We start from the raw sequence: 13,838 nt of genomic DNA on the forward strand, positions 1-13,838 counted from the left end.
GACATCTAAATATACCAATTTCCAAACACATAAAAATTTAAACATTCACAAATCTAAACATACACACACACCTCCCGCACATATAAAAAGGAGCACACAAGCATACCTAATTTGACTAATTGCTTTATTACCACAAACTATTATTATATATTATTTAAGTGTATTTTCTATTACTTTTTTTAACAAATGCAAGTATCCATTCCCAGCCTAATTTTTGCAGCCACTTTGGCCGCGACCATTGCACATGGCCATGTGTCTTCAGCAACCAAGCCAATTCAACCGCAACTCAAGAACAACGACGGACTGATAATACACCCTGAGCCCATCCCGCTCCTCACCATAACTCCCAACAGTGCCACGGACTCTGTCGAATCTCTGGGCAATGCCGCTGTGCGGTTCATCAGCCAAACCGTCGGCATCCCACAAGACAATGTCCGAGTCAGCCACCAGTTTATCGACACTTTTACTGGAATCACCCATGTGCACCTGGTTCAGACCCTCGACAGCATGGATATATCCAATTCAGTAGCCAATGTCAACATAAAGGGCAACAAGGTTATTTCATCCAGCCATACGTTTGCACCCCAGACGTCGCTCCATGAGGCCGCCCAGTTTGTCAAGACATCTGGTGACTCAGCCAAGGAGGCACTCGGCGCACTGGCCAAGCACTTGGACATTCCACTGAGCTCCTCTGACCTCGACCAAGTAACAGTCTCCACAGTGAATAGACTTTTGGGCAGTCAGCAGATTTCAATCGAGGGCATTCCAACCAAGCTGGCGCTGGATGGCACAGCCATGGCTGAGCGTGCATATGTCCAAAATGAGAGCGAGCAATTGGTTCCTGTGTGGCGCATAATTGTTGAGCAGCAGGACCATTGGTGGAACAGCTACGTGGATGGCAGTGGCAAGGTGGTCAGGCTCGCCGACTGGTACTCGCAGTCCGAATCATACCTTGTGTACCCGCGCAATGTGTTGTCGCCAGATGATGGCCAGCGCAGACTGCTGTCGAACCCGGCCAGCCATGTGGCTAGCCCCAGGGGCTGGTCAACAGGCAAGTCCACGATAGGAAATAATGTCTGGGCGCAAAGCAATCCCGACGGCGGATCAAGCTGGAGATTGAATCACCGGCCCAAATCTGTCAGTGGCAAGTTCAGCTACCCGTTGGGTTTGACCAAAGAGCCTGCGACATATGTGGATGCCTCGATCACGCAGCTGTTCTACACAAACAACCTGATGCACGATCTCTCCTTCATATATGGGTTCACTGAGGAAGCGGGCAATTTCCAAGACATCAATTACAGCGGTAAAGGGCTCGCGAGTGACTCTGTTATTGCCAATACGCAGGACGGAAGCGGCACGGATAATGCCAATTTTGCGACGCCGCCGGATGGTCAGCACCCGCGAATGCGCATGTACATTTGGACGCAGACGACGCCCTCTAGGGACAGCAGCTTGGAGCAGGACATTGTTGCGCACGAGTACACCCATGGAATATCCAACCGGCTGACCGGCGGCGCAGCCAACTCGGACTGCCTGTCGGCCAACGAGTCTGGCGGCATGGGCGAAGGTTGGAGCGACGCCGTGGCCAATTTGCTCAGGCTCAATACCTCATACACAGCCGCAACCGATCTGACTCTCGGCGACTACGTCTACACAAAGAACATCCGTAAGTACCCTTACTCGACCAGCATCACAACCAACCCGTCGACCTACCAGTTCTTGGACCGCCCAGACTACAAGGAAGTGCACAGTATCGGAGAAGTCTGGGCGGAAATGCTGTATGAGGCTACCTGGGCGCTGATCACCAAAAACGGCATGGCTGAGGATCTTTTTGCCCGCGATCTGACCAAGGGAAACTCAATTATGCTGCAGATTCTGCTCGATGGAATGAAACTGCAGCCATGCAATCCGTCGTTTGTGGATGCGCGGAATGCCATTTTGCAAGCAGAGAGCAATCTGTCCGGCGGATCTAACCGCTGCGTGCTGTGGAAGGCGTTTGCGAAACGCGGGCTTGGCGTTAATGCGACAGGGAAAGATGGAACGACGCATACCGAGGATTTCTCTGTGCCGGCTGAGTGCCTGAAAGTATGAGCGAGGGTTTTTTTCTGTTCGTTAGAATTAATATCATCACGTGCCGTGTGTTTTTTATTGTTTGCGGCCTGCGAGCCAATGAAGTGACGACAGCCAAAGGTGCCTTCCGAGGCGAGGAAGGCAGAGATGGTGGCGTTGCATGCGAGAGAGAAAAAAAATGAAAAATGACAGAAACAGCAAAAGTGCATTTACGTCGCTCGTTAGCTTATTTGCGCCTTTTTTGCTTCTCTTCTTTGCTGTTTTGTCTCATTTGACGCAATCTCATTTTAGTTCTCACTCCTCTCCCTTTTTTTATTTCATCACCACCACAGGCATTTAATTAATTAGTTTTCGATTTACCTTAGCATGTCTACCGCTGCAGCATTTGGACCGCGTCCCGTATTCCCGACCGAAGCCGACGCGCAGCACCTTGAGCTTCCAGACGTCAGCAACATAACTATAATCGACGGGCTTTTGCACTGCACAACTCACAAAAAGCAGGTCTGCCCAGAGTGCACCATCGACTACTCAACGCAGAACTTCTTCACGCGACAGCTCACTGCCAACAACGGGGCGCTCCCACCACCCAACCCGCAGATCGGCCAGGCGATCCAACGGCTGAAAACCAGCGGTAACGACGTATTCCGTGCGCAAGGTTACTTTGAGGCAGCTCAGAGATATACCGAGGCGATCAATGTGGCATCGCAGAGGCCGCTGTGGGATCCGAGCGCGACGGTTATTGAGGAGGCGACGGTTTTGTTGAGTAATCGCGCGGCGTGCTTGCTGGAGCTTGGGCATCCGTCGGAGGCGTATTGGGATACCGAGGTGGTGACGAGGCTGAAGCGTGGGTGGAGTAAGGGGCATTTCAGAATGGGCCGCGCGTTGATGGGCATGGGCAGATGCAGACAGGCGGCACAGGAGTTCCAGATCGGATGCTCGCTGGATCCCGACGCCAAGGACATGCGCACAGCGCTGGACAGCGCCAAAAAGTTTATTTAACCCAGATAAATAATTATTATTTTTAAAGTATAATAGACAAGGGCAGCGCACAGAGCGGTTGACAAGGTCTCTAAAAGGAGCTCATCCAATACACATTATTAAATTTTTTACATTTAGGAAAAATGCACGTTGGGCCTAGTCAGCTAGCCCGTCGAGATTCAGCTGAGCCAGGACCTGCTTTTCCAGCAGCGCATAGGCAGCATCAGGGTCCTCAGGGAACGGCGAATGCAGGGCGTCGGTTGGCGCTAGCACGGATGCCGACAGCATCGTGGACTCCATCAGCACAACCGCCATGACGGCGTCACAAACCCGCAGACTGCTGCGAAACATCAAGCGGGCATGAGCCTGCGCCAGGCGAATCAGGCTCTCGAGCAGCCTGATGGTGGTGCGCGCGGTATTGGCCGAGTCCCGCTGTCTCTGCAGCTGGTAGTACCGGGTCAGCACCTGCTCACTGGGGCCGGTGGCTGTCGGGTGGATTCGCGTCTTCACCAGGGCCACATATGCCTGCAGCCGGTCAAAACCCCACACTCCAGTGTCGTCAGCACCATCATTGGCTGCATTGGCTGCATTGGCTGCATTGGCTGCATTGGTTCCATTGGCTCCATTGGCTCCACTGGCTGCATTGGTTCCATTGGCTCCATTGGCTCCACTGGTGGGCCCGCCCAGAAGAAAATCCGCAATGCGCGCATCCCACTCGTCGTCCTGCGTATCCAGCAGCACCATAATGAGGTCAAACCGACTAAGCAGCGGCGACGACAAGGCCGTATTAACGGTCAAATCCTGATGGGGGTCGTATTTGCCGCGCGGATTCATCGCCGCCAACACCGAGCACCGGGCATTCAGCTTGCACACGATCCCAGCCTTCGCCACCGAAATGCTCTGCTGCTCCATGGCCTCCAGAATCGTCGCCTTTTCCGCCTGCCTCACGCTGCCAAACTCGTCGATGCAGCAGATTCCGCGGTCCGCCAGCACCAGGGCGCCGGCCTCAAGCTGCCACTCGGCGCCATCGCGCACCGCCGTCACCGTCAGTCCGGCGGCCGTCGACCCCACACCGGTGGTCAGCACGGAGCGGGGCACGAGGCGCGCAGCAAATTTGAGAAACTGGGATTTGGCCGTGCCGGGGTCGCCCACCAGCAGCAAATGCATGTCACCGCGTACCCGCATGCCCTGGGCATCCTCGCGCATGACCCCACCCAGGAGCACCAGGAGCACCGCCAATTTAACGTAGTACAGGCCATAGACGCCAGGACACATGGCCGCCACTACGTGGTCGCGGCCGCGCATCGGCGCCAATGCATGCGATGCCCAGAAGTGGCGGAACTCCGCGCCATTATCATCCTGCAGGGTGGCTGCGGAGGAGTGCTGGTCGCTGCTGTGCACGAGGACGCTGGACGCGCGCAGCGCCAGGGCAACGTCTGGTCGCTCGCCCACGGTGGTCGCTCGCCATCGCAGAAGCACTGTGCCGGTCACTGTCACAGAGTCGCCAGACTTTGCTTTATCCACAAGGTCGCCCTCGAGAATAGTCACGATTGCGCGTGGAATGGTGCCCAATGCCAGGCGACCCACCTGCTCCTGTACTTTGATCTCCTGGTAATCCACACACCCCTGCTGCTGTTGCTCCGAGGATGCTGGTATGAAATCCGCTGAATTGCAGTAGTCCTCGCCGGCAGCCAAGCATCGTGTGGGTCGTGGAATATACCCATATTGTTCGACTTCCGCAGCCACATTGAAGCAACCGCGGCACTTGGCGCAAGTAAACGCCCGGTGTGTTTCCATCATCTTCACCATTCCTGTGCGAATCACCGTACCAGTCATGGAAACCAAGCGGCCGACATCCTCCGACCCAGGCACTCGTGTGCGCACCACCGCCGGGTTATTCGGCAGATTAGTCACCCTGACCACCGCCTGCGGTTTCACCTCCAATTGGTGTTGGTCTACCATGCCGTTGTGTTTCTGCATCTGTTGCTGCATTTGTTGCTGTTGCTGCTGTGCTTGGTGCAGGGCAGTGGCGAAAAGAGGCAAGCATAAGGTGGGTTTTTCCATGAGGAGCTGGGCGAGCTCATGGCTGGACTGTATTAATGTGTGCATGTCTATATGGAGTGATTGCTGATCGGTGTCGGTGTTGCTCATGAGGTGGTCGATTTCTCGTGGGTAGGTTTGCTCGAGAAATAGCTGCATTGCTTGGACCACGTCCGTGTGAATATCCTCCATTTCTTTTTGGAAAGATAATACGAACCTCTTTGTAGAGGAAACCAATGATGTGTTTTTTAAAGCCACAAAACGTTAAATAAAAAATGATTTTTAAAAAAAACGTCAGAAACCAGGTGCTGGTGAGAGTTGAATATTATTTTGGAACGAATTAAATGAAAAATTAGAAAACACCGAACTGCCAAAAACCAGGTGCATATTTGCAAAGAATTAAGAAGCGAAAATGGACTTTTGAATCGTATATTGGGCTCACATTCCCATATCACGGGGGAAGGGGGCCAAACAAAACAAAACAAAGCCAAGCAAAAATGTAATTTAATTTAATTTTAATATTCTCACATCGGCAGCGTCTTCAGCACATTGATCAAGTGTTTGACACCAACCAAATTGCTTGTAATCTCCGATCCCAAAGTCATCAGCTCCGCCTGGCACTGCAAGGCCTGCGGGAACTGCCTAGCATCCAGCGCCGCACAAAGCTGCTCAAAGCCGGCAACAAGCTGAGGCTTAACCTCGGCGCAATTCATCAGATCGAACAAAAGCGAAAGTCTGCGGTCGGCATCCTCTACCATGCGTTTCTGCGCCGGCGCGGCAAACTGCTTGGCCCGCGCCAAGTGAGCGCCCAGCGAACCGACGATTTTTACCCATTCGGCGGGCATATGGCTGCGATCGCCCGCTGGGTACTTGGTGGTTTGCTGCTGCTGTTGCTGCTGCTGTGGTACTGGTGACTTGGCGTTCACTGGTGTGGCGCCCTGTGCGGGTGTTGCGGAGACTACCTGGCCGCGCGTCGGCTGCGTGGAGACGGGCTGCTGCTGCATCTGCTGGGTCGGCAATGGCATGAAGCCGGGCTGCTGCTGCTGCGTCGAAGGCATGAAACCAGGCTGCTGCTGCTGCTGCGGCTGCATCATCTGCACAGCCGGTGCCGCAGGCAGAGGCTTATTGGCTGTCGGCACAAAGCCGCCCCTCGGCGGCATCTGCTGCTGCTGCTGCTGCTGTTGCTGGGCCGTAGGCGGCGGTGGGCCTCCAAAGGGCGTCATTGCAGCCGGGGGCGGAGTACCGCGTCCCTGGGGGAACGGCGTAGCAATGGCAGCGGCGGCCGGGGGCAATGCACGCTTCGCAGGCTTGGCCACCATTGGCGGATCGTTCCATGCGGCCTCCTCGCGGCGTGGCGGCGGCGTGTTGCCCGTAGGGATTGATGCTGGGTTCAGCGGCTGGGGCGGCGGCGGGAACGTATTGGCTGCCGCGTACTGCGTCATCCCGTATGCTGGCCCGCTTGGGTAGTGCTGCGCCCCAGGCATGCCGTAGGTGGGTGCAGAGCCGTAGACATTGCTGGCGGCCGCAAACTGGTGCTGCTGCTGCTGAGGGATTTGGGTCCGGGCCTGCATTTGAGGCTGCTGCTTCTGCTGCTGGAGGATCTGAGCCTGGGCTTGCATCTGGGCCTGCTGCTGCACCAGTGCCTGCGCCTGCGCCTGGCCCTGCGCCAGAGCCGCAGCCTTTTCTTGGGCCTCATAGTCTGCGCCAACAGGAGCCGGCGTCCAAGGCACATCGGGCGAAATTGCCAAGCGGTTGCGCAGTGCAGCCAGCGCGTCCTCGCCCGTGGGCAAATAGCAGCGGTATGTAGCCGGAGTGCGCTCCAAGTAGCGCGCGGCAATGTCGAACATTCCCTGCGAAGCGAGGAACGCAGCATACTCAGCGTACGCGTCGTACAGCGCGCCAAGCTCAAACACTGGCGAATCCTCGCTCGACACCGCCGGGTCCACGAACTGCACGGCCTTGCGGAACACCGACACCTTCTCGACTACCGCATGGAGAGCGCGCACCCGCTGGAGACCAACTAACGCCTGCTCGCGCGCAATCCAGATGCGCGCTACCTTGTCCAGATTGCCGGACGCCAGGTAGCACAGAACGGCGTCGGCCAGCTGCCCGGCCTGCTCGAGCCGCGCGCCTAGCTGCTCGCATAAGGTGCTGAACCGGTCGCCCTGCGCATACGTGCACAGCAGCGCCATAATCTGATCCCACTCGTCCAAATCGCCATTCCCGACGACATCGCCCAAGTCGCCGAGCACAATCCCATGCAACAGCCGCACATATGACGCCTGCTGTGCGCGTCTGGCAAAGTACGCCTGCTGCACGCGCTGCGCCAACTCGGCGCTGCCGCAGGTCGCCAGGATCAGAGCGTCAGCGAACTGCTCCTGCTCAATGCACAGCTCGACGGCAGCCTCGATGTCGCCAAGGAGCACCGCACGGGTGATCAGACCGTCGGCATCCTCCAGCGCAATGTCCTTGCGCTTATCATAGATGTGGAACGGGCCGGAGAATGCCAGCTGCAGCGCGCGCACTGACGCATCGGCTGAGGACTCGATCACTGATGGCTCGGCGGAGCCGACCGTGGCTGCTGTCGAGTCGATGGCCGACACATCGATCGGTTTGCTGAAGAAGTCGTCGGCATCGGCGTCCAGTGATATTGAGCTGGCAAACGGGTTCTCTGCGGCAGAATCCTGCTCCTCAGACCTGTCCTCGCTCTGGGCCTCGGCCTCAGCCTCGGGCTCAGAAGCAGCCTGCTCAGACGCCGCTGCCGCCTCCACAGCCTCCTCTGCCTCCGTCACCGCGCGCTTGGCCTTAATCAGCTCGGCAATCCGGCCCTTGACCTCTTCCTTGTCAAAGCCCAGGAAGCGCACCAGCTTGTCGCGCGCGTCGGACTCAAACAGGATCTGCAGCACCTGCCACGAGCGCTCCTGGTCCGACCCCCGGCTCTGCTCGAGCCGCTCGCGGCACAGCTCAGCCGCACGGTCATCCTGAAGCAGCTCCTCCAGCTGCCTGGCCTGCTGCGCGAGCTCAGGCTCCGACACAAACTCCGTAATGCTGACTAATGCGCCTTGCTGCTGCTGGCCAAAGTGCACCAGCTGGCCGCCAAACCCGAATGCCGCGCCGCATGGCCGTGCCAGCCACTTGGGCGGCCGCTTGAGCGACAGGGACGGCGCAAACGCCGACGTCGACTGCGGCGCAAACGGGTCGTCAGTCGCCACAGCCTCCTCCACAGCACCCTCGCGCGCCAGCGAGTACAGGCTAACGCGGCCATCGAAGGACGCGCCACTGAGCAGGTTGGGGTTGGCCTGATTCCACTGCACATCATATACCCAGTTGTTACTGGGCGGCAGCTCGCCGACGATCTCGCCAGTTGCCGGGTTCCAGCACACCGTGCGGTTGTCCTTGCCGCTGGACAGCAGCAGGCCTGGGTCCTTGCGGCACCACGAGAGCGATAGAATGCCGCGCTGGTGGCCGGCAAATGTCTGCGAGGGCGCGTTAGCGTTACGCAGATCCCAGAGCATAATCACCGGGTTGTTGTCGTCGCTGGACGCCGTGACAATCTGCGTGGCTGACGCCGGGTTCCATACGGCTGCAGAAATGCCCCCGCGTGCGCCGCCTGCCTGACTGCCGATGACTCCGGGCCCGTTAAGCGCAATGACCTCGCGGCGCGACCGCAGGTCCCACACCACCAGGGCGCCGGTATCACTGGCCGTGGCCAGAATATGCTGCACCTGGTTATTCCACGACAAATCCGTGACATTCTCGATGCGCTGCGACCGCGCGCCCGGCGAGTACGACTTGAATTCGCTAACTATGTCCCAGATGAACACCTCGCCGTTGCCCGCGCCCGACGCCATCAGGTTGGCCTGGAACGGGTTGAACTCCAGTCCACCGACAGCCCCCGTGTGCGCTGCGCTCGAGTGCAGGACCGCTGCTTCATCCTCGCCTGAGAGGATCTTGGCTGGGTCCCATACCGTGATGTCGCCGTTCTCGAGGCCTCCAGCGAGGACGCCCAGCGAGCCTGACTCGACTTTGCCTGACCACGCGAGTCGCTGGAACCGCGCCGATGCTGTGGCCTTGCCTACGGCTTCCAACGCCGCCGTGTCCTCCGATGTCGACAGCCGGAAGAGCTCCAAAGAGGACGTATTGCTGAACGTCGCGTCCATTGCACCCGCCACTGTTCCTGCTGCTAGCAGTGGCTCGGACTGTTGGGGACCCCAGGCTGGAATTGCCGTGCGCTCAATGTACTGGTAAACCATTTGCTTACTCTTTAAAAAAAGAAAGTGGGGTGATAAAAAGAAAAAGAGGATTACAAATAAATAAAAGAGAAATCTGTGTTTGCTGCTTGCTCCCTTTAATTGGCTTTTTCTTTTATTATTCCTTTATGGTGTGGTGTGACCAAGGAGAAAAATATATATGGCGTATATGAAAAATTTAAAACAAAAAATAGAGAGCAGAAATTCAACTTCAAGAAGCAAGATGAGGAAAGCTACAATTTGTGACTTTTTAGCGTATGTGTGCTGGCTGAGTTTTTATTTTTGATGGCTGTGACACTCAATGCTTTTACTTAATGCTACATCAAATGCAGTAATGCAATTCTAAGCCAATCGACGGCAACCAACGCGTGTCGGTAATCAAATAATTTACTCCATTTTGTTTTTTTCTTTGGGCAACTTTCCATCCACGTGCTTTTTGTTATTATTATTGTTCTTTTTCTGAAGATCCCATCCGTCACGCTCTCTCCTCCTCTCCTCGATGCTCTCTTTCAAAGAGAAATAAGGGTGTGGGGTGGGATGGGGTGGGATGAGTTCTTTGGCGGGTATCGTTTAATTTTTATCTCGTTTTTGTCTGTACGCTTACTTTTGCTACTTGTTTTTTCTTTCTTTTTTTGCTGTATTTCTACTCTTATCCCCTTTCGAATATTAATGCATTTTGACTAGAATAAATTCCAAGATGAATGCACAAGGTAACAAAAAGAAGAAAACACTGTTTACTGGTCCTCCATTCAATACGCACTTTATTTCTAACAGAAACCCCTACATTTTCATCAAATATTAAAGTAGGCTTGCCGGCTCTAAGCTTTATTCCAGCCAACGAACTTTTAAACTTTGCAAAGCTCTTCCAGGACAATCTCCAGCCCAACCATGGCGGTCGCATAACTGGCGATGCCGCACGGCAGGTACTAATGCAGTCACGACTGCCAGTCAGCGATCTTGGGCGGATCTGGGAACTCGCAGATGTTACGCGCAAGGGTAGCCTGTCGATGGCTGAGTTTATTCTGGCGATGTTTCTGGCGCAGTCGCGGATCAAGGGCAAGGGACTGCCTGATATGCTGCCTGCGACTATTGTCGCTGAGGTGAATTCCGCCAATGCAAGAATGGGAGCTCAGCAGCAGCAGGCGCAGGCGCAGGCGCAGGCGCAAGTGCAGGTGCAGGTGCAGATGCCGACTCCGGCCCCGGCTCCAGCTCCAATGCAGCAGCAAATGCAAATGCCCATGCAGATGCAGCAGCAGATGCAGAGGGTTCATACTCCGATGATGCCAATGGGCAGTGGTGCCAGCTCGTCGTTTGTGCAGATCCACCACCAGCAGTCTGTCGGCATGCCGATGCCGTCACCGATGCACTTCAGCAGCGCTCAGCTCGCACCCAACCCAATCGCCCAGCTCGCGCCCAACCCAATCGCCCAGCTCGCGCCCAACCCAATCGCTCAGCTCGCATCTGACCCCTCCGCTCCCGAGTCCGTGCTGGACTTTGAGGCCAACTTCCCGTCGCTGTCCCCGCAGGACAGCCAGGGCGCGCTCAACAGCGTGCGGCAGTCGTTCCACCAGAACATCCTGGGCGCGCGCGCCAACGAGGGCCAGCACCAATGGGCGATCTCGGCGCAGGAAAAGGCGCAGTACGAGACGGTATTCCGGCGCTGGGACTCTGGAAGACGCGGCGTTCTGAAGGGCGACCAAGCACGCGAAGTATTTGCGCAAGCGGGGCTGGCGCAGGCCGAGCTGGCGCAGGTATGGGCGCTGGCAGACATCAACAACCAGGGCGAGCTGAACCTCGACGAGTTTAGTGTCGCCATGCATCTTATTTTCCGCCGACTCGCCGGCGCACCGCTGCCGCGCGAGCTGCCACGCGAGCTGGTTCCCCGCAGCAGCAAAGACTTTATGGCCTCGCTGCTCGACATCAAGGAGCAGCTGCTGTTTAAGGACGTTACGCCTGTGGCTGCCAGTCCGCTGCGCGCCACACACCGCAATGGCAGTGCGTATGCTGGCAGCAGCAACGGCGACTACGCCAGCGACACCAACGATGACTTTGTGTACAAGAGCGCCAACCGCCGCAAGGCCAACTATGCGCCCAGCCCGGCGACGCCCACCGCCGAGCCCAGCAAGACCACGCTTGAGGCCATCGAGCAGCTGCGCAACGCCGTGCGCGGCCGCAAGGCCGACATCCAGAGACTGCGCACGCAGGCCGAGCGCCAGAACAAAGAGCGCGCCGAGAGCCGCGTTACGGCCCGTTGGCGCATCGACGACATGAAGCGCGAGATCGAGGATATCCACCGTACAACGCCACTCAGCATCTCCTCCCCCGCTGGTTCGCAGCAGGACGAGCGCGGCCGGCTGCTGGCTAAGCGTGCGCAGATTGCCGAAAGCGTCAACGACCTGGTGCAGCGTATGCCTGGGCTGGTCGCCGAGTACAAGCGTGTGGCTAAGGAGCTGGCCGATACCAAAAAGGACGTCGTCAAGCGCCGCGCCAATGCCAAGCAGTCTGGTGGCGGTGGGTCGGATATGGAGTCACGCGCTGCCCGCTTGGTCGCCCAGCGCATGGCGGCGCTCACGGGCGAGACCATGGAGTCTGTGGACGAGGGCCAGAGCCAGGCCGAGGCCGACAAGCTTGACCGTGTATATGAGGAGCGCCTGGACCGCGTGCAGACCATTACCGGAGGCCTGGCCCATGTGCAGCGGTCCCTGCGCGACCTTAAGCTTGACCAGCAAGCTGGTGGTGGTGGCTCGCGTAAGTGGGAGAATGCGAATAATGAGGAGATCCAGGATCTTGTTTCGCGCCTGCGCCGCATTGAACAAGTCCCCGTGCAGCCCCCTGCTGCCGCTGCTACGCGCACATCGGCCTTTTCGCCGGTTATTTCTAAAGACACCTCCGCTTCTGCTGCTGCTTCCAAGCCTGAGTCGCAGCCGACCAAGTCCCACGGCCCGCCGAGTATTGCCGACCGGCTGGCCCAGGCGAAAACTAAGCAGGAGAGAGACCAGATTCTGCAGGATATGGCTGAAGAGCGGTTTCGCGAACGTCAGCGCGCCCTCGGACTGCCTGAAACTGAGCCGGAGCCGGAGCCACCTGTGGTGCCGCAGGTGAAGGAACCCACAGTGGCCAGTAATCCATTTGGTGTTCAGCACCAGCAGAAACAGCAACCACAGCAGCAGCAGCAGCAGCAGCAGCAACCGCAGCCTGCTGCGGAGCCCAAGCCGGCAGCAGGACGTCCGAATGCCAGCGGCGATAGCGATAGCGAAGAGGAGTGGGACCGTGACGAAAGTTCTGACGACGAGTCTGTGCGCGACCTGAATGCAGAACCCCCGTTTGCGTCTGGTGCCGGCACAAGGGGAGCGCGCGCGGCATCGGTGCAGAGCAGCATCAGTTTCAACACGGCGTTTGCCAACCCATCAGCGGCAAACGCAGGCAACAACGCAGGCGACAATGCAGGCGGCAGCAACCCGTTCGCCAGTCTGCTGCTTTCCCCACAGACTGTGCCGTCAGAGCATGAGAACCTGCGGCTGCGCGCCCTCTACCCTTATGCGCCGGACACCCCGGGTGCGGATGAGCTGACTATAGATGCCGGCGATCTTTTGGAGACGCGCCCAGTGCCTGCATCGCTCAAGTCTGCGCCAACGCATGCAGAAGGATGGATATATGGTGAGATTCTGAGAGAATCAATGGGTGACTCCGGCGATGGCTGGGATCCTAGCGGCAAAATCGGATGGTTCCCAAAGGATTACGCGGAGTCGCTCGGTGGACCTGGGTCCAGGGGGTGGGTGAGGACTAAGGCGAGATTTGGCACGGCCAAGTACGCTTATGCGCCGCAGCACGAGGATGAACTCGAGATTAAGGAGGGAGATCGTGTTAGGGTGTTGGACGGTGATTCGGCGGAGAGTTGGTGGAGGGTTAGGATTATTGGGCAGCGCACTGCTGAGGGTATGTTGCCCGCTATGTATATTGACCTGGACAAGTAAGATGTATTTTTAAGTCTGGATGGAGAGGCGGAGCGAAATAGTGACTTTATAATGTCTTTTTAATAAAAGGAAATAATCTTTTTGGCTTTTTGGCTTTTTTTGTGGGGCAAGGCAGGGGAAAAAAGAGGAAAGCGGCAAAAAACAGGATATTTTTTCATTATTATTCATTCCTTCTTTCTTCTTTCTTTCATTTTTTAGTCGAATTATTCACCAAAACTAATCTTTATATTAATTTATATATTATAAAAGCTACTTATTTACTGTCAAGCTATGTACAACTGTTCACTCGCCCCACCGTATCCCAAATGCATTAGCTGCTTGGAGAGTAACCTAACATGCTCCCATCCAGATAACAGAAACAAGGGGGAAATAAATATGCCAAGTGCTCATATTTAAAATCCAAAGTAAGGATTTTTTTAAACGGTGGTGTTTTTGAGTGTTTTTTATAGTTTAATTTTTCATTTTTTGTATGGTTTAATAATATAAATATACATAAATGAGTACAAAAGCAAATGAGCGTGGTTAA

At 56.3% G+C, this 13,838-nt stretch overlaps 5 protein-coding genes across 5 annotated transcripts; 3 read left to right on the forward strand and 2 right to left on the reverse strand.

Annotated features, from left to right (window-relative positions):
- The first annotated feature begins 137 nt into the window (after positions 1-137).
- Positions 138-2,234, forward strand: BX661DRAFT_187099 (Fungalysin metallopeptidase-domain-containing protein). The gene has a single exon (XM_051537149.1). It carries the CDS (start codon positions 187-189, stop codon positions 2,089-2,091), a length of 1,905 nt encoding a protein of 634 aa, XP_051389446.1. The 5' UTR covers positions 138-186; the 3' UTR covers positions 2,092-2,234.
- A 202-nt stretch (positions 2,235-2,436) lies between these two features.
- On the forward strand, positions 2,437-3,069 carry BX661DRAFT_200284 (uncharacterized protein; the record flags this gene model as incomplete). Its single annotated transcript, XM_051538393.1, has 1 exon — positions 2,437-3,069. One exon carries the CDS (start codon positions 2,437-2,439, stop codon positions 3,067-3,069), a length of 633 nt encoding a protein of 210 aa, XP_051389447.1.
- Positions 3,070-3,204: 135 nt separating this feature from the next.
- On the reverse strand, positions 3,205-5,010 carry BX661DRAFT_145685 (MCM2/3/5 family-domain-containing protein; the record flags this gene model as incomplete). Its single annotated transcript, XM_051533131.1, has 2 exons — positions 3,205-3,632; positions 3,720-5,010. 2 exons carry the CDS (start codon positions 5,008-5,010, stop codon positions 3,205-3,207), a joined length of 1,719 nt encoding a protein of 572 aa, XP_051389448.1.
- A 412-nt stretch (positions 5,011-5,422) lies between these two features.
- BX661DRAFT_187101 (uncharacterized protein) lies at positions 5,423-9,571 on the reverse strand. Its single transcript, XM_051537150.1, has one exon. The coding sequence runs from the start codon at positions 9,339-9,341 to the stop codon at positions 5,613-5,615; it is 3,729 nt and encodes a 1,242-aa protein (XP_051389449.1). The 5' UTR covers positions 9,342-9,571; the 3' UTR covers positions 5,423-5,612.
- A 696-nt stretch (positions 9,572-10,267) lies between these two features.
- On the forward strand, positions 10,268-13,312 carry BX661DRAFT_200287 (uncharacterized protein; the record flags this gene model as incomplete). The annotated part of the gene is made up of 1 exon (XM_051538394.1): positions 10,268-13,312. One exon carries the CDS (start codon positions 10,268-10,270, stop codon positions 13,310-13,312), a length of 3,045 nt encoding a protein of 1,014 aa, XP_051389450.1.
- Between the last annotated feature and the right edge of the window lie 526 nt (positions 13,313-13,838).

Source organism: Kickxella alabastrina, assembly GCF_025024165.1.
Source record: "Kickxella alabastrina strain RSA 675 chromosome Unknown BX661scaffold_24, whole genome shotgun sequence".
In the NCBI taxonomy this organism is placed as follows: domain Eukaryota; kingdom Fungi; phylum Kickxellomycota; class Kickxellomycetes; order Kickxellales; family Kickxellaceae; genus Kickxella; species Kickxella alabastrina.

Bases quoted from the DNA above. Each gene is read 5' to 3' on its own strand.
- BX661DRAFT_187099 (XM_051537149.1), top strand. From the start codon at position 187: ATGCAAGTATCCATTCCCAGCCTAATTTTTGCAGCCACTTTGGCCGCG.
- BX661DRAFT_187101 (XM_051537150.1), bottom strand. From the start codon at position 9,341: ATGGTTTACCAGTACATTGAGCGCACGGCAATTCCAGCCTGGGGTCCC.